At 41.1% G+C, this 25,450-nt stretch overlaps 1 protein-coding gene across 10 annotated transcripts in view; it reads right to left on the bottom strand.

Moving 5' to 3' along the window:
- The window catches only part of KHDRBS2 (KH RNA binding domain containing, signal transduction associated 2), a 466,489-nt gene that overhangs the window by 378,789 nt on the left and 62,250 nt on the right, over positions 1-25,450 (bottom strand). For all 10 annotated transcript variants that reach the window (XR_015697109.1, XR_015697103.1, XR_015697106.1 and 7 more), the window contains exon 2: positions 11,474-11,601. Coding sequence is in view for 2 of the 10 variants with exons in the window: in XM_087718932.1 (XP_087575058.1) it covers positions 11,474-11,601 (128 nt within the window). In the remaining 8 variants the exon portion in view is untranslated. The remainder of the gene's footprint in view (positions 1-11,473; positions 11,602-25,450) is intronic.

The raw sequence follows: 25,450 nt of genomic DNA, 5'->3' as shown, positions 1-25,450 counted from the left end.
GAAAACAAATCTTGAGTACTAGATAGCAAAAAATGTTAATAAAACCTCATATTTGCTTGATATGGTTGATCTGAACTTTATGGAAAATCAGAAATCAAAATCCATCCATTGACAAATAATGTAAGAAAACTTTAGCACAGCTATAATAATCAAATTTGGCCTAGAGAAAGTCTTGGCTCATAAGGCGAGGTGGCGCAGTGGTTAGAGTGCAGTACTGCAGGCCACTTCAGCTGACTGTTATCTGCAGTTCGGCGGTTCAAATCTCACTGGCTCAGGGTTGACTCAGCCTTCCATCCTTCCGAGGTGGGTAAAATGAGGACCCAGACTGTGGGGGCGATATGCTGACTCTGTAAACCGCTTAGAGAGGGCTGAAAGCCCTATGAAGCAGTATATAAGTCTAACTGCTATTGCTATTGCTATAATACGTTTGATTGGGGGGGAAAGGAAGTGTGGATAATTGAAGATAATAGAAGGCAAAAAACTGGCAAAGTTCATGAAATGTCAAGATCTGAAAATCAAAGTTGAAAGATTACGGCAGAAATAGCAATAGCAATAGCAGTAGACTTATATACCGCTTCATAGGCCTTTCAGGTCTCTCTAAGCGGTTTACAGAGAGTCAGCATATTGCCCCCAACAATCTGGGTCCTCATTTTACCCACCTCGGAAGGATGGAAGGCTGAGTCAACCCTGAGCCGGTGAGATTTGAACCGCTGACCTGCTGATCTAGCAGTAGCCTGCAGTGCTGCATTTAACCACTGCGCCACCTCGGCTCTTAGAAACTGACGATGGTGGTCCCAGTGGTTATCACACTGGATGCAATGCCAAAAAAAAAAAAAAAACCCAACCTTGGATGGCACTTAGAAAATCTGTGCATTGGCAAAATTTCCATTCGACAATTGCAAAAGGCCACACTACTTAGATCAGCACACATACTATGCCAATTCATTATGACATCCTAGGTTCTTGGGAAGAACTAAATGCAAATGAAAGCCAACGCCAGCCAAAGAACTGGCAACTGTGGTTTCATATAATTTTGTGTAACAAGAGCAACAGCTTCATTACTAGATTACTTCCCCCCACCCCTCCCGTGGAGAGAAAGGTAAAAAAAAATGCAGCTTCAAATTAAATCATATCATGAATTAAGAAAGTTCAATAGAGTGCAAGAAAGTTCAGTCAAGATCTGTCTCGTCTCATCTACTTTCTTTTTTCTGGATTAAAGATTTATAACAACTACAATAACCATTAGATAGCTGTTCTGACCCCCTCCTCCATCCAGTAATGAAAGCCGAGACAAGCTTAACTGGAATGTACTTTAATAGCAAGACACCAAAACGTCGGTGGCTGAAAGCCAAGCAGAACAAACAGAGAAGGACCTTGGCAGAAACTCAGACAAACTCAGGCAGCAATAAACACAGATAAGGCTTGGCAGCAATCCAGCCTGCCAAGCTCACAGTACTGTCCTCCGACATTCAATCCTGCGTTGACTTCTACAAAGAGGGCCGTGTGCACAAGTAGCTTTTATAGACTGGAGAGGAGCCTAATGACCACCAGCTGAGTGCAATCACCTCCTGTAATTGCATAATTGTTTCTGACGCCTAGTAGCTCTTTGATGGCGTGCATCCAGGAACAACTCACTGTTGGCCTCCAGCTCACTCTCCCTTGTCTCCTCCCCACTGGTCCAAGGCTCAGGTGCCTCCTGGTGGCCAACCAGTCTCTCTGCGCCCTGCTTGGAGTCGGAACCCTGTCCAGGGTCCTCCACATCCTCCAGAGCCAACTCAGAGGGCCCCTTGCTGTCGGAGTCTGGTGGCAGCTCCAATGGCACTTGCTGGGCCACAACAGATAGTCTAATGAATATGCAGATATTAAATATTTTTAAAAGTTGTCTTCCTACAAGCCCCATGTAATTTAGCTCAGCATCCTTTACTCTGTATATAATGCATCTTTAGTAGATAGTCTGGTAACAGGCATTATAGAAACATAGAAATGTAGAAAACTGATGGCAGAAAAAGACTTTGTGGTCCTTTGAGTCTGCTTAAGAGTTATGCATTTCAAACAAACAAACTTTACCAGGGTCTTAGTGCCAGAAAATAAAATATGCATACAATAGGTGTTTCAGTTACACACATATGTGCACACAGACAAACATCTTTAAATATAAAGTATAAAATAATAAAACAATAAAACAAAACAATAAAATGACAGTACTATCATTTCTTGCTTTTTAGAAATAATATAAAAGTGGTGATTGGCAGATTAGTGCTATTGCTCAGTTGAAGGTGGAACAAATACAGACAAATTATTGGTCACCCAGTAGAGTAAATATGTATTTATAAATATCTTGGGGTACAATTCAAAGCTTATTTTGGAAAACCTATTTGTCTTACCGGGCTACTGGTGTTCACTGTAGCTCTTTTGAAATGTATCCCTTTGAGCACATTTTATTTCCTAAACTTACAAGATGTTTCTTGCTAACATTTATTTATGGTGTTTGGATCTGTAGTTTTTACAAAGTTTAACACTTTAGAAACTAGAGTTCAATCCAAGTTTATAGGAGCTAGCCTTGCAATTCTGGGATGCATCAGGAATGCTAATTTATAACTACAGACCAGTTTGGTTCCTCTAAGAATCGAAACCTAATATTATCTGGTTAAATAATTTCTGGTTAAAATGATTTTTAGTACAACCCCTATAGACACACTCATTTTCAGAGACCATTTTTAAATCAACTTGGCTAATAAGAGCTAATAATATTTTTACTCTCCAGGTCCCTTTTAAAAGACTCTCTGCCCATTAGGGTTTGAAAATGCTAGGAGTCCTTTAAAGCATAGTATCTGGGACACTAAACAGACATGTCGCTAGAAGGGGAAATCACAAAATGACACTTCACTTATTTTGGACATGTCGTGCAGGCAAACCCACGTAACACCTATCCTCCGCGAGCTGCACTGGCTGCCTATTGATCTTCGGATACGCTTCAAGGCGCTAGTCGTCACTTATAAAGCCCTTCATGGTATTGGACCTGGGTACTTGAGAGACCGCCTGCTGTCAATTACCTCCAATAAACCGATTAGATCCCACAGATTAGGCCTCCTACGAATTCCATCCACCGGCCAATGCCGACTGGCGACTACCCGGAGGAGAGCCTTCTCTGTGGCTGCTCCGACCCTCTGGAACGAGCTCCCCGTGGAGATTTGAACCCTCACCACCCTCCAGGCCTTCCGCAAAGCCCTTAAAACCTGGCTGTTCCGACAGGCCTGGGGCTAAAGAGCTTTTGCCCCCCTCCTCGAATGGTATGGCTGTTGTGTGCTTTTAAATTGTGTATTGTTATGTTCATCTTTTTTATCCCCTGTCTGTACCCCCTTTCCCTGACTTGAATTGTGAGCCGCCCTGAGTCCCCTTCGGGGAAAAGTGCGGCATATAAATGTAATAAATCCAATCCAATCCAAATTCACTGGAAAAAGCAATTATGTTGGGAAAAATTAAGTGAAACCAGGCCATCAAAGAACACATAGGATGGACACCATCAAAACTGAGACCAGCCAGAGGAGAGCATAGAAAGACTCAAAGAAGAAGCGTAAGATCAGAAGACGTGGAGAGACATGGCTCATAGAATATCCACGAGTCAGACACGACTGAATGGATATCATCATCATCATCATCATCATCATCATCATCATCATCATCATCATCTGGGATACTGATTTGCAAAACAGTATAAATGTAGAATCCAATCCCATAATGGATTTTTTTTTCAAGTGTTATCGACCTTCATTCTATCTTTCCGCCATTGCAATTTTGAAATGTTGCCAGGGTCTTCAACTTGGCCAGGTTGGACCCATGTTCCTCTGCAATGCTTTTGGGGGGGGGGGAGTAGTTATAAAAATTTCCCTCTTCTTCAGCTTTTAGGCCAGGGTGGAGTCAGCTTTGTGGAGTCCCTGTGCCACACATCCCTATCCTGGTCTCTTTACATGGAATTCCTGGATGCCATTCATATTCATAAAGAAATATCCAGGCAGTGAATATGATGATTATCTGTTGCTTCTTCTGTATGGTCAGGACTCTGCTCTATCTATTCAGATTGTCTGATTCAGTGTCTTTATTTGATTGTACTCCAAAATATACCCTTTAGTAGTCAAAGTTCATTGTAGTATTTCAAAATTATTCTTCCAATTCAGTTGAGTGTCTTCAGCATATTTGTCACATATCAAAATAATGATCAATTCAGATAAATGAGGTTAATATTTATATAAGTTTCAGAATAATAAATTGCCTAAAAAGGTCCATGTATATTTCTATGGTTGTGATTATATTTTTTCAAATTAAACGAAGCGTTACATTCAGCTGATTAATTGAACTGCAGAGTTTGCCCAATATAGGATCCATTTCTTTTTCTCCCAGCCAATATATAATTACAGCTAATTTTGTACTGCAGCTCAAATGAACAAAAGTATTAACTAATTTGCATTTTGCGTGTCTAGTTAATTTAAAAGCCCATTTATGTAAATAATACTTAATTGAAACACAGCATACACTATATGAGCAGATTAATTCATTTAGTGGAAAATATATATATATATTTTCATTCATTTAGCCTCTCTTTATCTACTCAAAAACAAAAAGCACACACATAGAAGATTTCAATAAAGTATCTCTAAAAGTGGGATATCTCTCACTGGACCACCATAATTACCCTCTTTGGAGGCCCAAAAATCTGGAGCCAGCATCAGTGATGGCAAATATCCCATTTCCTCCATTAGCAATAAAACATCCCCAGTCTACCTTTCATGCCCAAACTATTTTGGCATCCACCTAAAAGTACAAAAAGTATACCTTTCTAGAGAGAGAAAAGATTAACTTCATACCACCCCAATTTTAGGGTGCCAATTTTGCAAATTCAATAATTTTTTACTCTGCCAATTCTTAGCTGTGATTGATAAAGGTAATTGCCATCTGGAGCCAAGAACCATGAAGATGACCTTGGAGAATTGAAGGATACTAGTGGCAGTCATCAAAATATGAACTCATCTTAGGAAGATAAGGCGTGAAATCCTCTTATCTTCACTACCGGTTTGGAACCGGGAGCGCGAGCGCACGCATTGGTCATGTGTGTTGCTTCTGCAACACATCAGGAGCGTCCATGATGCTGTCTGGGCAGGTGAGTAGAGCCTCCCACCGCCGCCGCTACCGGTTCGCCCGAATTTGGGCAAATTGGCAGAATACCACCTCTGATTGTGGGGTGTACAGTATGTACAGGTAGTCCTCAATTCTTCAACAGTTCATTTAATGACAATTCAAAGTTACACAGCACTGAAAAAAGTTACTTATGACTGTTTCTCACACTTACAACCATTGCTGTATTCCTATGGTCATTAAAATTAAAATTCAGACTTTACCAGCTGGCTCATACACTATATTGCCAAAAGTATTCGCTCACTCATCCAAATAATCAGAATCAGGTGTTCCAATCACTTCCATGGCCACAGGTGTATAAAATCAAGTACCTAGGCATGCAGACTGCTTTTACAAACATTTGTGAAAGAATGGGTCGCTCTCAGGAACTCTAGCGTGGAACTGTGAAAGGATGCCACCTCTGCAACAAATCCAGTTGTGAAATTTCCTCGCTCTTAAATATTCCACAGTCAACTGTCCGCTGTATTATAAGAACGTGGAAGTGTTTGGGAATGGCAGCAACTCAGCCACGAAGTGGTAGGCCACGTAAACTCATCCAACATCAGTGTATGACCTCACACATTTGCTTCTGGAAGAATGGTCAAAAATCCCCATAAACACACTCTAAACCTTGTGGACAGCCTTGCCAGAAGAGTTGAAGCTATTATAGCTGCAAAAGGTGGACCGACGTCATATTGAACCCTATGGATTAGGAATGGGATGTCACTCACAGTACGTTCATAGGCGAGTAAAGGCAGGTGAGTGAATACTTTTGGCAATATTGTGTATTTATGAAGGTTGCAGGGTAACCCAGATTCATGTGATCACCTTTTGCAACCTTCTGACAAGCAAAGTGAATGGGGAAGCCAGATTCACTTAACAACTGTGTTACTATCTTAACAACTGCAGTGATTCACTTTAACAAGTATGGCAAAGCAAGATTCCCTTAACAAATTTCTCACTTAGCAACAAAATGTTCGGCTCCATTGAGGTCATAGGTCGAGGAGTAGCGTGCTAGTAGTTAGAATTTTCCCTGTGTTGCATTCCTGTAAGGACACACGATCGTTATGTACAGCCTTTCTTTGCTAAACTTACATGCCTTTGTAATAGCATCCTTCTACTTGTAAACAACAAGTATTCTTGCAGCAGATCAATGACCCTGGGTCAATTGCTCCTAGGAAACTGATAACAAGCCCCGGACTACACTGTTTATATTACTTGTGCATGGTGGCTGACGGATTATTGTAACTGTGCATCGAATTAAACATTTGAAACTGAGGAACAGAGAAAGGTTATAGCTCTCCGGTTCACCGACAAATGCGCGGACGACAAAAGCGTGCTGACAAAACCGCGGCGAGATAACCGCGATGTCAAAATCGAGCCCACAACAGCGCGCCGCCAAAAGCACACCATCAACAAACAACGTGAAAAAAAGGTAATAACCCTAACCCTAAACCTAACCCTGAACCTAACCCTAACCCTAACCCTAAACCTAACCCTGAACCTAACCCTAACCCTAACCCTAACCCTAACCCTAACCCTAACCCTAACCCTAACCCTAACCCTAACCCTAACCCTAACCCTAAACCTAAACCTAAACCTAAACCTAAACCTAAACCTAAACCTGAACCTAAACCTGAACCTAACCCTGAACCTAACCCTGAACCTAACCCTGAACCTAACCCTGAACCTAACCCTAACCCTAACCCTGAACCTAACCCTAACCCTGAACCTAACCCTAACCCTAACCCTAACCCTAACCCTAACCCTAACCCTAACCCTAACCCTAACCCTAACCCTAACCCTAACCCTAACCCTAACCCTAACCCTAACCCTAACCCTAACCCTAACCCTAACCCTAACACTAACCCTAACCCTAACCCTTACCTTAACCTAATCGTGCTTTTGTCGGCGCGCTGTTGGCGCGCTGCTGAAGGCGCGATTTCGCCCTTCACCCCGCCCTCACCATCGGCTTTATCTTCCAGCAAGCATCCACTCCAGCTGCATTTCTGGTTAGTTATTTCGCTGGTTGAGCTGCACTTTTGATCACACTGTTGCTGCCGAAGGGTGCGGGGGAGGGCCAGCTGACTGACTGGTGATCTTGCCACATGATCCAGGGCAGTGGGTGAGTAGGGGAGGGGTTACTGCTGGCTTGGAAAGCAACTGCCATCTTGTAAAGTAGTGGTTTAATAGCCTTTAAAAATGCTTTAAAAACAGCCTTTCGGGATGTTTTTTCACAGCCATATGATCCAGGGCCGGTAGGTGAGGAGGAGAGGGGTAAGTACAGAAAGGACAAAGGGAAAATGGCAAATTGGCCATGCCCACCCAGTCACATGACCTCCTAGCCATGCCCACCCAGCTGATCCAGCCCCCCAACAGTCTTAGGGACCATGAATCGGCCCCCTGTTTCAAATCGGCCTCCCTGTTTCAGAGAGCCGAGGTGGCGCAGTGGTTAGGGTGCAGTACTGCAGGCCACTTCAGCTGACTGTTATCTGCAGTTCAGCGGTTCTAATCTCACCGGCTCAAGGTTGACTCAGCCTTCCATCCTTCCGAGGTGGGTGAAATGAGGACCCAGACTGTGGGGGCGATATGCTGACTCTGTAAACCGCTTAGAGAGGTTTACTGAAAGCCCTCTGAAGCAGTATATAAGTCTAAACTGCTATTGCTATTGCTAGTTTGAGGACCCCTGCTCGAAAGGGTCCATAGCCCAAAAGGTTAATAAGTCCTAATTTTGCGGCAATGGCTAAACCAACAGATATCAGAGCAATGTGGCTTTTCACAGCTCTATTCTTCATATAGTCAGTGGAGGACTAATGAAACAGCCCAACAAGGCATTAACAAATAGTACTCTAACCATGCATTTTTTTTAATTATTATTCTTTCACAACAGTACATTCAGAATTCAGGAAACAAATGACAGATTGGAATCAATGCACCTTTCTCTCTCTTTCACATTTTTTACTCATTGAAATTTATTGCTAGAGTTGATTAAAAAAAAAGAAAAATGGAAAGTGTAATCTAGGCTAATAATAGGCTACATACCATCTGTCAATAATCAGCAGGATGAATTACACTAGAAATAAATGGTGTGTTTGTATTTGGGGGGGGGGGTTGATTACTGCTGTAGAACAAATATTTGTGTAAAAAAAAAAAGCTCACGCGAGGAGAACAATTTTTCTTTATCTAAAAAATAATAATAAAGCCTCCCGCTCCTTGCTCTTTACTATGCAAATCTGTGGTTCCACCACAAAACCGCGATGCCCTTATCCGCGCCGACATAAATGTGGAGGCAAATCCACGGCGTCCGAAGCGCTAAGAAAAAAACGACTCTACCGCCGCGACAACAGCGCGGTGACAGAAGGGCGTTCTACATGCTTCATTCTTTGCCTCCAAAGGTAGCCCTCCTCCTCCAGCTGACAGCGGCAGTGGGCACGGGGCAATTTGCCCCGTGCCCGCTGCCACTGTTAGCTGGAGGAGGAGGGCTACCTTTGGAGGCAAAGATCGAAGCATGTAGAACGTCCTTCTGTCGCCGCGCTGTTGTCGCAGCGGTGATGACGCGCAGTGATGACGTCGCGGCTTTAGTGATGCGATTTAATCTCCGCTATTTTGCGTAGCGCGGTTTTGTCGTGCCACGCAAATCTATATGACGGAATTTTTATTTATGTGTATCCCCCATTTATTATTGTTGCAAATAAAAGTACAAAAAGTATACCTTTCTAGAGAGAGAGAGAGAAAAGATTAATTTTGTACCACTCCAATTTTAGGGTGCCAGTTTTCCAAATTCAATAATTTCTTGCTCTGCCAATTCTTAACTGAGGTTGATATAAGTCATTGCCTCTGGGGCCAAGAACCACAGAGATGACTTTGGAGAATCGCAAGATACTAGTGGCAATTATCAAAATATGAACTCATCTTGGGAAGGAAAGGAGGTGTTATAAAATTTTAGGGGTATTTGATAAAGTGCAGCTTGTATCAAAGAAGCATTGTGGGCAGGCATGAAATCCTCTTATCTTTGCTACAGGTTAGGAACTGGGAGCGGGCGCGCATGTGTAGCTTCCGCGCATGCGCAGAACCATCTGCGCATGTGCAGAGCATCCGTGATGCCATCTGGGCAGGTGAGCATGGCTCCCGGTTTGCCCAAACTGGGATGAACAGGCAGAATACCACCTATGTTTGGGGGATGTCCGGAATGTACAGGCAGTCCTCAATTTACAACAGTTCATTTTATGACCATTTAAAGTTACACAGCACTGAAAAAAGTGATTTATGACTGTTTCTCACACTTACCACTGTTGCTGCATTCCTATGCTCATGTGTTTAAAATTCAGACTTTAGCAAATAACAAATATTTGTGTAAAAAATAATAAGATCACATGGGGAGAGCAATTTTTCTTTATCTAAAAAAATTAAAACCTCTCTCTCCTTGTTCTTTACTATGTAAATCTATTTGTATTTATTTGTATTTCACCTTTATTATTTTTGCAAATAGGTCAAAGGCATATTCAACGCTCCTTCCTTCTGTTTTCTCACAACAGCCCTGTTAGGTGGGGTGGGTTGAGAGAGAGAAAGAGAAAGTCACCCAGCTGGTTTTCATGTCTAAGGTGGGACTGGAACTCACAGTCCCCCATTTTTGAGCCTACTGCCTTAACCACTAGATCAAGCTGTCTTTGAGCTTGGGAAAGGACATTGTCCTAGAAAGTCATGGTGAATTCCTTTGCAGTGAATATTTTTAACTTCAGTGTAAAAAGGAAGAAAACCATTGATTTCATAAGGTGAATATTAGGAAGGAGGAAATAGCCGTTAAATATAACTGATTTCAATTATATAGTACATGTGAAATTTCTTTGCAACAATGGCTTCATTTCTTCATTTGGAATGAGTCTGTTTTTTAAAATAAACAGTCTGTGACAGAATGTGTCTATATAGGGAGGGGTGATGTGATGGACTACAGCAGGGGTGAAATTCAGCAGGTTCTGACAGGTTCTGGAGAACCGGGAGCGGAAATTTTGAGTAGTTTGGAGAAGCAGAAATTACCACCTCTTGCTAGCCCTAGAGCGAAAGGAATGGAGATTTTGCAGTATCCTTCCCCTGCTATGCCTACCAAGCCATGCCGACAGAACCAGTAGTAAAAAAAAATGAATTTCACCACTGGACTACAGGCTCCCGGGAAAGAGGGAACTTACTCCTAGGTGGCTGGCTGGGTGAGACAACAGATAATATAGTTCAGACTTGAATCGTGGAAAGAGGAAGATATTTAGAATAGCCATTTCCTAGAACCTCCCAAGGGTATTTATTTTATTTACTTATATTCTACCTTTATTATTGGGTCAAATAACTCAAGGCAGAAAACATACCCAACCTTCCTCCTATTTTCCCTAACAACGCTGTGAGGTTGGATTACTTCAAGCTACAAAAAACACGTCCTAATACTCCACATTAAAATGGCAAAGTTGCAGACTGATGATCAATGGGCAAATAGCAATAGCAATAGCAGTTAGACTTATATACCGCTTCATAGGGCTTTCAGCCCTCTCTAAGCGGTTTACAGAGTCAGCATATTGCCCCCAACAACAATCCGGGTCCTCATTTTACCCACCTCGGAAGGATGGAAGGCTGAGTCAACCTTGAGCCGGTGAGATTTGAACAGCCGAACTGTAGAACTGCAGTCAGCTGAAGTAGTCTGCAGTGCTGCACTCTAACCACTGCGCCACCTCGGCTCCTCCAAATGACTTAGCAGGCATCTTCCACAAAAGATATTCTGCATTCATGACAAATGGAACTGAATCCCCCAGTTTATTACAAATTAAAAGCACTCTGCATGGAAGAACATTTGCAATTCGTACAAAGTGATGCTAAGGTGGATTTGAATCAAGTTGGAAGCTGGATATTTAGGATATTAGTTTGGTCATCCATTTATCTATCCTTGACCTGTAAATTTTGTAAGCCACCTGAGTCACCCATAGCTATATAAATTTGTTTAATAAATAAGATAATAAATCTGAGGTAGAAGGTTTGTTCATCATCTTTTACGTGATCCTTTAAGTGGGTCATTCCAAATATGAAATTTGTCTTTATGCAAAATAGACGCCGCCGTTCCCTGTGTCCATCCCCTTCCAGCAGGTTTTCTCCAAAACCCATTTTGAAAAAAAGCGATCACATATTTCACTCAAAACAACCAAGAGGAGCAAAAACGTTTCAATTCCCGATGAAGCATTTGGAGCATGACATCAAATTATAACAATCACTATAGCCATTTATCAAGAAAATGCAATATATATCATATATTATGTTGTTATTACGATACCTTTGGATATTGTTTGACGGGAATCAATACTCTCTCTGACAGCTTTATATTTTTATTGCTGATGACATCAAGATATTTTTTCTCTTCATCCTCCTTTTTCTCATCAGAACTCTGGAACTTTTCAATTTCTGGAAAGAGTGAACAAAAACGGGCCTACAGTTATATTGCTGTTATTGTTCAATACAGTCTTCCTTCCTTCCTTCCTTCCTTCCTTCCTTCCTTCCTTCCTTCCTTCCTTCCTTCCTTCCTTCCTTCCTTCCTTCCTTCCTTCCTTCCTTCCTTCCTTCCTAGAAACATCCTGCAGTGGTATATACATACACATCAGCGGTGGGTTTCAAAAATTGTTCGAACCTACTCTGTGGGTGTGGCCTCCTTTGTGGGAGTGGCTTACTGCCCATGTGACCAGATGGGAGTGGCTTGCCGCCCATGTGACCGGATATGAAGATGCCGACGACACTTGTTAGTACCACCTTAAATTACCTCACACACAGCACTGGCATGCATAAGAATATGATGCAATCTTGTTTTTTAAAAGGCATCTTTGGTTTGCGTTAAAACAACTTCAACACACGCAATGTTCTGATTGCACCACAAACGCAGTAGTCATCCTTACCTTTCACAGAGGCACTGAGTTTTATAAATATGAGCATGATAGTGTAGAATAATCATATCCAAGGACCAAAATTTTTTGGAACCTCTTCTGTAGGTGTGGCCTGCTTTCCAGGTCTACTGGTGGAACCTCTTCTAACCGGTTCGGTAGATTTGACGAACTGGTTCTACCGAATAGGTTCGAACTGGTAGGAACCCACCTCTGATACACATATAGACATACTGTACACACATAAATGAATATATATTCGCCCACCAGTCATTTTAGTAGAATCAAAAATCAGTGATTAAGAATAGCTTATTTTGAATATGTAGTTACCACCAGGCTTGTTCTTCTAAACTGTAAAAATAAGTAAAATGGGTCCAAATTGGGAGTCTTATTATGCAGTTTAAGGAATCTATCAACTACGATGCCATTCTAGATTGGTTCTTGTTGTAAAATGTCAGGAGACTCTACACCAGTGATGGTGAACCCCCAACAATAATCCGGCTCCTCATTTTACCCACCTCGGAAGGATGGAAGGCTGAGTCAACCTTGAGCCGGTGAGATTTGAGCAGCTGAATTGCAGAACTGCGGTCAGCTGCAGTAGCCTGCAGTGCTGCATTTAACCACTGCGCCACCTCGGCAGTAATCCATAGATTACTGCAATGTCATAACTGCAAACCAAGTGCCCAGATTGTAATCATAGACTGCACCGTGACAGCTGAAATTGTGAGGAGTGGTCCTAAGTCCCTCTCATTCAGTGCTGTTGCAAGTTTGAACAATCACTCAATGAGAGGTCGTAAACTAAGGATCAACTGCACACATATACACAGACAAAGGGTCTTCAGAAAAAACTTGTCTGGGGTCTGACGGAGTGATTCTACTATCCTAGTAAAGATTTTGCTATGTATGTTCAACGCAAGGATGGATGGAACCAGAGAAGAAATGAAGCATCAAGGACCATCATCACTGTTCCCCCTTTCTTAGATGCTTTAGCAAGTTTGATTATATTTTTAGGGAAAGGAAGTATTTCTTCTTTTTAAAGAATTACTTAATGGCTGACATGCCAAGACATTGACGTTAATTATACTCCACTTCACTAAACCTGACATTTGTTACGAAACTCATGTCACAAATATCGTTTTTTTCCCCCATTAAAAATAATCACTCCTATCAGAAACATACTTTGCTACATTTTGAGGCATGTCAAAACGTATCAAATAACATATTCCCTTCCCATCAGCCTCTTCAATCTACCACAAAATAGAATGAACTTTCCCAGGCTGATGGCAATTGGTTCTCTGCTGAGAATGGGAATGTAAATAATTACAACTTTGTTCTCTGGGCAGTATTGATAATAACTTAATTATGGAGAAAAAGGGTACGTTATGTGTGTGTATGTGTGTATGGATTTGTGAAAGCAGTTTCACTGCCTTCGTGAAGCTGTCCAACACAATGAAAAACAGAGAAGGTTGTTTAATTCTTAGCTTCCTTGCAAATGGTTCCATTAATTATGTCTTGAAATGCAGGTCTATAATTATTTAAGGTATTTAAGTTGCACTAAAGTTATAACATGACCTACTGAGTAGCATAAGGCTGCTATGCAAATAATTATTTACATGCTTTATATGCATTGTGATGGATGTGGGCATTGAACTGTGGCCATTGAAGCTCGCATCCCCAGAAAAACTTACTTCATCCATGATTTAAGTCAGTTTAAGTGCTTATATAGCAACAGGTGATTATACCTCTTCTTTGTTTTCAGGGAGAAAGCTGCTTAAATTGTCTATCACACAGGAAGCTCATAGGAAGGAAATCCTTATACATGGACACTTTATCCCTAAATAGTTAACTGATGATCTGAAATTCTGAGGCAAATTTAGCTATTTTAACATATTTTTAGCAATAGCAATAGCAGTTAGACTCATATACCGCTTCATAGGGCTTTCAGCCCTCTCTAAGCAGTTTACAGAGTCAGCATATCGCCCCCACAGTCTGGGTCCTCATTTCACCCACCTCGGAAGGATGGAAGGCTGAGTCAACCTTGAGCCGGTGAGATTAGAACCGCTGAACTGCAGATAACAGTCAGCTGAAGTTGCCTGCAGTACTGCACCCTAACCACTGCGCCACCTCGGCTCTTTTAAATATTTAGGTTATACCACATTTAATTACAAATGTAGCGTCTTCCAAATTCTATTGTCCAATTTTAGCGTTAGTCCAGTCGAGTCCAAATTAAAGGTTTTTTTCTCATCCACAGCTATAAACAGTTGCAGCCAGACAGTGTTGCAAAAACAGATATTCCTTAAAGCTTCTCACGGTTTCAAAGTATCTTTTCCTGTAGCCAAGGTCACATTTCACAACTTCATTCTCACTTTTTTTTCTCTTTCACTAGCTGATGTAGTACTTTTTTTCTCACTGGTAAGATGGCTTCCAATTCAAAACACAACCCAACAGCTGATTGTCAATGGCTGTCAAAATCGCTTTCAACCCACAAAAAATAAAATAAAATTAGGAGAAAGGGAACTTCCCCTTGGGTTCTTGCCTTTTTGTTATTTAATGTCTTCACTTCACAATTGTAACAGACAAAATCTTCTGAGGCTTTAGTGTTTTAATCTCTGCTCCCTCCTTTTCTTCAGTAAAATTCCCCAAATGCCAATTAGCTGCTAATTCAGCTCCGGAACCATTTTCAAGATCGAAATTGGATTTTCTTTTTACCTGTGAGTTGGCCAATCACTCACCTGGTTTCAACACTCCATTCCAACACCACACCTGCACAAAAAGCTGTAAATCCGGATGCCCCAGCTTTGTAGGGGTCATTTAGAGCCGAGGTGGCGCAGTGGTTAAATGCAGCACTGCAGGCTACTTCAGCTGACTGCAGTTCTGCAGTTCAACTGTTCAAATCTCACCGGCTCAGGGTTGACTCAGCCTTCCATCCTTCTGAGGTGGGTAAAATGAGGACCCGGATTGTTGTTGGGGGCAATATGCTGACTCTGTAAACTGCTTAGAGAGGGCAGAAAGCCCTATGAAGCGGTATATAAGTCTAACTGCTATTGCTATTGCTATTTAGTTATGGCTGCTGCCCCTGCTGAAAGTTTAAAGAGCTTTTCTCCAACCTACCAAGGAACTGCTAGTTCCTCTTGGTTTTCTGAGATGCCTCTTCATCTTCCCCATCCCTCCAACATGGTTCTAGTCCGAAAAACTTCCAACGCTGGTTTCTCCAGCTGGCTTTTCGTGGGGCTCAACAGAGCCCACTAATTTCCAACTGGTCTCGCCATTACGCTTCCGGTTTCTCTGACTTTCAAGATTCTATTACTGTAGCCTGTACAAGTACAGCATAAATCCAAACAAACATGTTGGGTCTGTTTCTTGATCTCATCAACCCTTGAAGGATGGACAGCTGTGGCCCTTATGCATACAAAAATTGTAATGGTAATTGAAAAAGACCATAGGAGACATGGGGCAAAACTGCAGAAGGAATAGCAATAGCAATAGCAGTTAAGACTTATATACCGCTTCATAGGGCTTTCAGCCCTCTCTAAGCGGTTTACAGAGTCAGCCTATTGCCCCCAACAACAATCCAGGTCCTCATTTTACCCACCTCGGAAGGATGGAAGGCTGAGTCAACCCTGAGCCAGTGAGATTTGAACCGCCGAACTGCAGAACTGCAGTCAGCTGAAGTAGCCTGCAGTGCTGCATTTAACCACTGCGCCACCTCGGCTCTAACGTGGAATGAGGGCATGGCAAACATCTCAAAAAGGGCCCATTTTCTTGGGCTAAAAGGTTGCATGGAGAAAATATATTTTCACGCTTGCAAAATTCTGTTAATGCAATCTTACAATAAATGAGACCTAGATCTTCTGGGTTGCTTCTGGCCAGGATTACCTAGAAAGACTTGCAGAAGCAAAAGTGTAATATGTCTCAGCTATTTCTTAATGCAGTCCAACTTTTTTAGTTCTCCCTGAAAAGAGATGCCACTGCTTGAAGGAATCTTCTCATTAAAGTTAATGTGACCCCTTCCTTTTCAAAGCTTCCATGGAAACCTGGCAGACGTCAAGCTGCTTTAATGAATAGCGGAGACGTTCTACACTCCAAAGCATTTCTTCTAAATCCTTTTGGAATTGTGCACATCTTTAATATGTGATAGTGCAAATGAATTCTTTATGCTGTGACACAATAAGTTTTCCGTTTGCAAAAGCAACCAGAAGCGTGAGAAACAAGGTATTCAAATCCAGTCGAAAAGGTTCAACAATGCTGAAAATTGATCCGAAGAATCTTTAGGTTTGTTGCAGATTTTTAAAAAATGCAATTACAGGAATCAGATCATCCCATTTCGTGACCAGTCAAAACCGCGGAGGACAAAATCGCGCTCGACGAAAGGGCGCATTTGACGTCATCACAGCACGACGAAAAAAATTAAAAATTGAAATAAAATTAAAATTAAAATTAAAGCAAGCCGACTCACATAAAGGTAAGGGTTAGGGTTAGGGTTAGGGTTAGGGTTAGGTTAAGGGTTAGGTTTAGAATGTTAGGGTTACGTTTAGCGTTAGGTTAAGGGTTAGCGTTAGGTTTAGCGTTACGTTAACAGTTAGGTTTAGGGTTAGATTTAGGGTTAGGTTAAGGGTTAGGTTTAGGGTTAGGTTTGGGGGGGTTAGGGTAAGGTTTTCGCTTTATTTTTACATTTTTCGATCACAGCGCGATGTTTTCGTCGCGCTGTGATGACGTCAAATGTGCGCTTTCGTCGAGCGCGATTTTGTCCTCCGCGGTTTTGTGGTGGAACCATCCCATTTGACTTTAGTAATATAAGTAATATAGGTAATCCTTGACTTACCACAATTGATTTGGTGATCAATCAAGGTGGTTTTTTTTTTCAAACTGAAAACGTTACTTGTGGCTCTTTTCACGTTTGAAACCCATTGAAGCATTCTTATGGTCATGTGATCAAATTTTGGACGGATCATGTGACTTTTGCGACTTCTGATAAGCAAAGCCATTGGGGAACCCAGATTCACTTAATAACTAACTTAACAACTGCAGCGATTCATTTAACAACTGTGGCAAGAAACATCATAAAATCAGGTAGAATTCATTTAACAACTGATTTTCTTAGGAAGAGAAATTTTGAGCTCAGTTGTGATCATAAGTTGAGGACTATTTGAAATTGGCTATTAAGATAAATCTAATAATTTAATACTACCGTGTTTCCCCCAAAATAAGACAGTCTTATTTTCTTTTGACCCCTAAAATAAGCACTGGGTCTTATTTTCAGAGAGGTTTTTGAGGTGCGGGAGGTGGCGAGTATGGTCACCTCATGGCTGCTGCTGTGTTGCAATATTTTCAGGGAGGATTTATTTTTGGGAAGTTCTTATTTTAGCACCTGAACTCAAAGATCCAATTGGGCTTATGATCTGGGGAGGTCTTATTTTCAGGGAAACAGGGTTTATTATAGAAAACATTATAAAAAACCCACTATTTCCTTGCAAAAATACGGTATATATGTTTCCTGGTTCATAAATCAAACCTAAGTTTGAGTTATGAGCCCAAGTAACAATAGAAAAAAAGCATCATGGGTGGAAAAAAAATCACAAATAAAATTGATTTCAGATGATGAACATACTATCATGAATGGGGAGGAGGGAGTTTTATTCAGTTACATTTGAACATAAGCTTACATGATCCACACTTTTTACACATTTGATGGGGAACAATCATGTGATATTTTGATAGATATATTTTCTGAGTTTCCCAATGCAGTTTTCCAGTTTAAGAATGAACAAATAAAGAGAATGCTACGCTTAAAAAAAAATGAATATAATAGCAAAAATAGATATATACAAAAACTCACCGCAAGAAGAAAAATCATTTGCAGAAATTCATACTTAAGGAGAAATGGCCTAAAATGTGTTACATTTTCCAATAGATGCCAAAATTGGATGAAATATATTTTGACTCAAACAATGAGAAACTAAGACAAATCAAAATGACAGATAGAAATGGAGAGAAACTGATACAAAAATGCCTTGGAGCAAGTAGCTGATAACAGAAATAGGACTGAATAAAATTAAGAATGGAAAAAAAAGAAAGAAATTTAAATTGACAGATAGGAGTATCCTTACAATCTACATATTTCTGTATTTTGTTTGTATATCCGAACCACGGGAGAGGCTTGTGAAACATGTGTACAGTTCAAATTGATAATCTATACACAATACATCAGGTAATAGTGTGGCTGTATAGAATAATTTATCGAGTGGCTTGTTATACCATCAACATGAATCATATAGTATTTTTAGCACATGGAGTGGGAAATGGGGAGAAAAATGAACCATTTGTGTTTGAGGAACAAAAATGGAAGCAAATGATCAAGGCAAGTATATTTTTCAACCAAATTAGCTTCCTAACAGGAAGCCAGTAAAACTGCAAAATTAAAATTGCTGTTCTGGGCTGCAAAGAGACAAAAACTATCACCTTATCATCTCCCATGTGCCATATTAATCATTCAGATTGGCAGTTCAGAAAAATTGAATATACTGTATCTGCAGAGGATGGAAGTTAGGGTTCAAGTAGATTAGGGGACCTCCATTGCACCAGTTGCGTCCCTACCTGAACCGGGAGGCCCTCACAACAGTCACTCGTGCCCTTGTGACCTCTAGACTGGACTACTGCAACGTGCTCTACATGGGGCAGCCCTTGAAGAGCATTCGGAGACTTCAGCTTGTCCAGAATGCAGCCGCGCGAGCAATCGTGGGTGCACCTGGATTCACCCACGTAACACCTATCCTCCGCGAGCTGCACTGGCTGCCTATTGGTCTTCGGATACGCTTCAAGGCACTAGTCGTCACTTATAAAGCCCTTCATGGTATTGGACCTGGGTACTTGAGAGACCGCCTGCTGCCAATTACCTCCACTAGACCGATTAGATCCCACAGATTAGGCCTCCTCCGAATTCCATCTGCCGGCCAATGCCGACTGGCGACTACCCGGAGGAGAGCCTTCTCTGTGGCTGCTCCGACCCTCTGGAACGAGCTCCCCGTGGAGATTCGAACCCTCACCACCCTCCAGGCCTTCCGCAAAGCCCTTAAAACCTGGCTGTTCCGACAGGCCTGGGGCTAAAGAGCTGTTGCCCCCCGCCTCGAATGGTATGACTGTTGTGTGTTTTTTAAATTATGTATTGTTATGTTCCGTCTTTTTTTATTTCTTGTCTGTACCCCACTTCCCTGATTTGAATTGTGAGCCGCCCTGAGTCCCCTTGGGGAAAAGGGCGGCATATAAATGTAATAAAATCAATCAATCAATCAATCATTACAACCTCCTCTGAATTGAAGTTACCAGCACTAACCTTCTGACTGTTCAAAGGTCCTCTTTCTTTTCCATTTCTTTCTGGCATCTATGTTGTTCAATATACTACTCTTCACACCTCCCAAAATAATTATTATAAGAAATTTAGATCTCATATTGCTTAGTATGTAAGCTTTTTTAAGTTATGCTTTTCAATCTGTTTGCTTAAATTAATAATAAAGCTTAAAATCCCTTTATCTCATAGTGTGTTCATTGTCTCTGGATCCAAAAGAACCAGTGGTTTGGACACCTGAACACTTGACATTTGCAGAAAGTGGAAGAAAAAAATAAAGAACTAGGATTTTAAAAAATTAGCAAGCAGAAGAAAGCTTAATTGTTGTTGTTTTTTCAATCAAGCTATTTAGCGGTAGGGGACAATCTGAGTTTATTTTAGTACGATCCATGTCCAGCCTCGCTAAGCTTGCAAAAGCCAAACTAGATTTTGTTTTAACTTATTTGGGTTGACTTTTCAATGTTGGCTACTATTTTCAGTTCCAGGAGACAGAATTCTAAATCCAAAGCTAAGTTGAGTGAGCAGCTTTCAAGCAGTAGCAGGACTGAAGATTTTCTACCATGTGGTAGCAAATACTAGCTGTAAAAACTATAGAAGAAAAGCCATATCAGTACTTTACAGGCTGGCTCTCTTCACAGATGTTGAACAAGTGCTAGTATTCCCTAATAGGGTGACTGACATATCTAGGTCATTTGCTCCCCTTTCCTCTCCATATCAGTGGTGGGATTCAGCCAGTTCGCACCTATTCAGGAGAACCGGTTGTTAACTTTCTAAGTAGTTCAGAGAACCGATTGTTGGAAGAAATCTCCTTTTGTTTTTCTCCACTTTACAGGGCTAATCCTGTAAGGAAGGCAGGAAGGAAACATTCTGGTGTTGTTTCTAGCCTCATCTTTATTGCCCTGCTTACAGAAACTGCCTCTCCTGTTAACATTGTAACAGCTTATTGCATTGTAACAGCTAAAGTGAAACACCATCAATGTGAGTGATGTTGAGTTGGCCACGCCCACTCAGTCACATGACCACTGAGCCCCACCTACCCAGCTGGTCATTAAAGCAGAGAACTGGTTGTTAAATTATTTGAATCCCACCACTGCTCCACATTATTTGTTCAGCAATGGTAGTAGAACAAGTAGACATAGGATTGCACCAAGAGAGAAAGCAATGCTTTGATATCATCCATCTCCTCAATTTAATATTTTTAATAAATACTACTGTTCAAATGAGGAACGTGGTGGCTCAGTGAGTAAGATGCTGAGCTTGTCGGCAGTTCGGCAGTTCGAATCCCTAGCGTTGCATTTTTTTGTCCCAACTTCTGCCAACCTAGCAGTTCAAAAGCATGTAGAAATGCAAGTAGAAAAATAGGAACCACCTTTGGTGGGAAGGTAACAGCGTTCAGTGCGCCTTCTGCATTTAGTCATGCCAGTCACATGATCAGAGATGTCTTCAGATAGCACTGGCTCTTTGGCTTTGAAATGGAGATGAGCACTGCCCCCTAGAGTCGGGAATGACTAACATATATGTATGAGGGAACCTTTACCGTTACCTTACTGTTCAAATGACTAAATATAATGAATTTACCAATTACCTCCACTAGACCGATTAGATCCCACAGATTAGGCCTCCTCCGAATCCCATCTGCCGGCCAGTGTCGACTGGCGACTACCCGGAGGAGAGCCTTCTCTGTGGCTGCTCCAACCCTCTGGAATGAACTCCCCGTGGAGATTCAAACCCTCACCACCCTCCAGGCCTTTCGCAAAGCCCTCAAAACCTGGTTGTTCCGACAGGCCTGGGGCTAAAGAGCTGTTGCCCCTGTCTCGAATGGTATGACTGTTGTGAGTTTTAAATTATATATTGTTATGTTGTTGTTTTTAAATCTTTTGTCTGTATCCCCCTCCCCGGTTCGAGTTGCGAGCCGCCCTGAGTCCCCTTCGGGGGAAAAGGGCAGCATAGAAATTTAATAAACTGAACTGAACTGAATTTTGTTTCTATGTCCTGCTTTTTCTGCTTTATCAATGTCATTACTTTAGTAATTTCCCCTATCCTTAGCAGCAGCTTTTAAATCTAAGGTCTCTATGGTTATTTAATTTCTCTTCCCAGCGGTGAAAAACTTTTTACCAAAACAGGTATTAGGACTGTAAACTCTGAAATAATAAATGTTTGCTTGTAAAAAAAAACAAAAAAACCTCAAAACCCTAATGTTAATCAGGTGAAATATGGGACTTTTTTTCCATTGTTATTGAAAGAAAAATATTGCCTCATTTTTTTGTACAATTTCCTTGGCATTCTGATATAATACTTCTGAATCTCCCCGTTTTGAGTTTTAAATCATGCTTACTATATAACAGCTGAGCAAATGCCCTTTAGATTCATCGATCTGGACATTTGAGGGACAAAACATATCCCTAACACCAGAAAGGATTATAAATGCTTTGTGCACTTTATACCTGCTTCTCCTCCAGCTTTGCAAAAAGTGAACAGTTTTGACAATGTGAAATTTTATATTATGATCTGTTCAACTAGGCGCTAAAGAAGACTTTGTCTACATTTCATGCCTGCTAAATGAGATGAAACTATCAGTAAAATACTAATCTTTTGGTTCAAAAGAATATGAAACTATAGAATAATACGTATAATGTAAAGGTTTGAAGAAATCCAAAGATTATACAGCCAACTCCCTGCCTCGTGCAGTAATTTACTACCACAGTTCTTTAGAAACTTACACAGGTAATCCTTGACTTACATTCATTTGTTTAATAACCATTCAATATTATGGAAGTGCTGAAAAAGTGATTGATAACTGGTCCTTGCAGTTACATCCTTCACTGCGTCCCCACAGTCACATGATCAAAATTTGGGCGCTTGGCAACCAGCATCTATTTCCAATGATGGCAGCAACAGAGAGTCACATGGTCGCCATGGGGAACCTTCCCAGGGAAAGTCAATGGGGTAAACTGGATTTGCTTAATGACTGTGATATACATACATACATATATATATATATATATATATATATATATATATATATATATATATATATATATATGTGTGTGTGTGTGTGTGTGTGTGTGTGTGTGTGTGTGTGTGTGTGTGTGTGTGTGTGTGTGTGTGTGTATATATATATATATATATATATATATATATATATATATATATATATATATATATATATATATATACACATACATACATACATACATACATACATACATACATACATACATACATACACACACATACTTAAAGTCACAACCCCTGGTATGCCCAAGTGTGGGAGGAAGGTCACACTTCCACTCTCTGTCATTAGGCTCGTCACAAGAGTCCATCCAGACAGAAACCCAATATTTTTACTGTTGCCTTTGTTATATTTGTGTTTTTTATTTGTGCTGATAAATAAATAAAGGAAGACTAGTATAGATCTATTTCAAGCTATTTAGCTCTCATCAGCTAGCCATATCCTTACTGGGATTCGAACCTGTGCTCTATTGCTTCCCAGGCAGGGAGTTAACCATTTGAGCTACAGAGAACGACTCCTTTTATCAGCCAGCCAGGGTGGGAGGTATATACTTAAATATATATATATATATTCTGAGGTTTTCGCGGGTGTTAGTATGTAGGTCTCTAGTTGTTCGGGTTTTCTCCCACGTAGAATTGGAGTCTGACTACTCCTGGAAACACCAAACCTGAAGTAGTCAGCAGCAGCCTGAAGATGACGAATGTGACTTCGTCGAAACGTCGCCAAGACATCTCCAATTCTATGCGGGAGAAAACCCGAACAACTAGAGACATATATATATGTGTGTGTGTGTGTACACACATATATACATACATACATACATACATACATACATACATACATACATACATACATACATATATATATATATATTTAGTGTCAAAACCCCTGGTAAGCCCCAATTATGGGAAGAAGCTAACTGCTTCCATCATCTGTCAATTGGCTCGTCACAAGAGTCCATCACGACAGAAACCCAATATTTTTACTGTTGCCTTTGTTATATTTGTGTATATATATTTATATATATTTATAGGCCACCCAATCCCAGAAGACTCCGGGCGGCTTATAAATAAAGAAGAAAAAGAAAAGCAAAATAAAAGAATAGTTTAAAATTCATAACACTCATACATTCTAATTGGGGCTGGACCTTGGCAATAAGGTCAACAGCCCCAGGCCTGCCAGAACAGCCAGGTTTTAACAGCTTTCCTGAAGGCCACGAGAGTAGGTAAGGTCCGGATCTCTGGGGGTAGCTGATTCCATAGGGTCGGAGAAGCCACAGAGAAGGCTCTCCTCCGGGGGCCCACCAGCCAACACTGTCCGGCTGACGGCATCCGAAGGAGGCCCACCCTGTGGGATCTTATCGGCTGTTGGGAGGTGTGTGGCAGTAGGCAGTCTCGTAGATACGCTGGTCCTAAGCCATATAGGGCTTTAAAGGTAATAACCACCACCTTGAATTGCGTCCGGAGACCAATTGGCAGCCAGTGCAGCTCGCGGAGGTAATATGGGTGTAACTCGGTACACCCAATATCGCTCGCGCAGCTGCATTCTGGACTAGCTGTAGTCTCCGAATGCTTTTCAAGAGTAGCCCCATGTAGAGCGCATTACTTAAACAGCTGCAGTGATTTGCTTAACAACCATGACAAAAAAAAGTTATAAAATTGGGTGTGATTCATTTAACAACCACATTGCTTAGCAATGGAACTCCAATCTCAATCGTGGTTGTACATCAAAGACCACCTATAAAGTTATTTTCCTATTGTCATTTTATCCTCATTGGGGGCATAAATATCCAGTATAAAAGTCTCAGTTCCTATGGTTTTGTCCTTAGGAGCATCTATCCAAAGCACAATCTCTCCTTCAGCGGAAAATAATATTGTCAACCATAGCTCTCCACCTGGTCACTGATGTTTGCCACAAGTGTCCTATAGAAACACTCACAGGGATACTTAGCCCACGTGAAGCCCAAAATTTTTGAACGAGAGTCGCTCACAAAATTCGGATTGAAGTAACCTGCCTCAACTTGCTTCACAGAATCATCTGTGTGAGATCGGCCGCCATATAAATCATACAAATAAAACAATTACATTCCAAACTACGGATTAATCCGTAACTGCAAAGGCGGCTCATTAGAGCCGAGGTGGCGCAGTGGTTAAATGCAGCACTGCAGGCTACTTCAGCTGATTGCAGTTCTGCAGTTCGGCTGTTCAAATCTCACCGGCTCAGGGTTGACTCAGCCTTCCATCCTTCCGAGGTGGGTAAAATGAGGACCCAGATTGTTGTTGGGGGCAATATGCTGACTCTGTAAACCGCTTAGAGAGGGCTGAAAGCCCTATGAAGCGGTATATAAGTCTAACTGCTATTGCTATTGCTATTGCTATTATCACAGGCACGGTAATATTCTTTTTTCATCTCTTTTTCCTGTGCATATTAGGTTTGGATTAGGGAATGGATAAATCATTATATATTTTGCTGGCTATTTATTCTAGTTAATTCAATATATACAGAAATTCCTGTTTTACTAATCAGGAAGAGAGTTTTAGGAAATTGCTTCAATTGCCTGCCTTTCATTCCTCCAACTGCCTTTTATCCGGCTGCACATCTGTCACTGCCAATCTCCGCAGCTGGTCAAAAGAACATCTGTCACTGGTTACTCCCTCTAAGAATGTTCATTACAAGGAAATAAAGCCTTGCAAAAACCTTTATTGATTCAAACCACCGTCAGTTCTCTTGATAAACAATGGACCTGCTCCTGTGGGTTTACAGAAGGTCAAAGATTCATTCTATTTTCAGAAGAGGACTACTTTGCTGCTTTTTCAATCTCGGTTCTTCTTCTTACCAAGATGTTACCTTTAATTTTGTGCAAAGTTTGTTTTCCTGTTAAAAAGCATTCACCAGTTTGCAAAAGTACTTGAATGCTTCTGTATCAGTCTGAGCACATCACGTAAAAAAAAAACAATGCCTTGTTGATGATGCAGTATTTATTATTTCAAATTTTAGGCTGCCTGATTTACAAATTAAAAATTA

The sequence above is a fragment of the Thamnophis sirtalis genome, unplaced genomic scaffold (genome assembly GCF_051295495.1).
Source record: "Thamnophis sirtalis isolate CommonGarterSnake01/CBP01778 unplaced genomic scaffold, rThaSir2_p1.2 scaffold_6, whole genome shotgun sequence".
NCBI lineage: Eukaryota > Metazoa > Chordata > Lepidosauria > Squamata > Natricidae > Thamnophis > Thamnophis sirtalis.
Note: the sequence above shows the minus strand (reverse complement) of the source record. Positions and strands in the feature narration are given on the sequence as shown.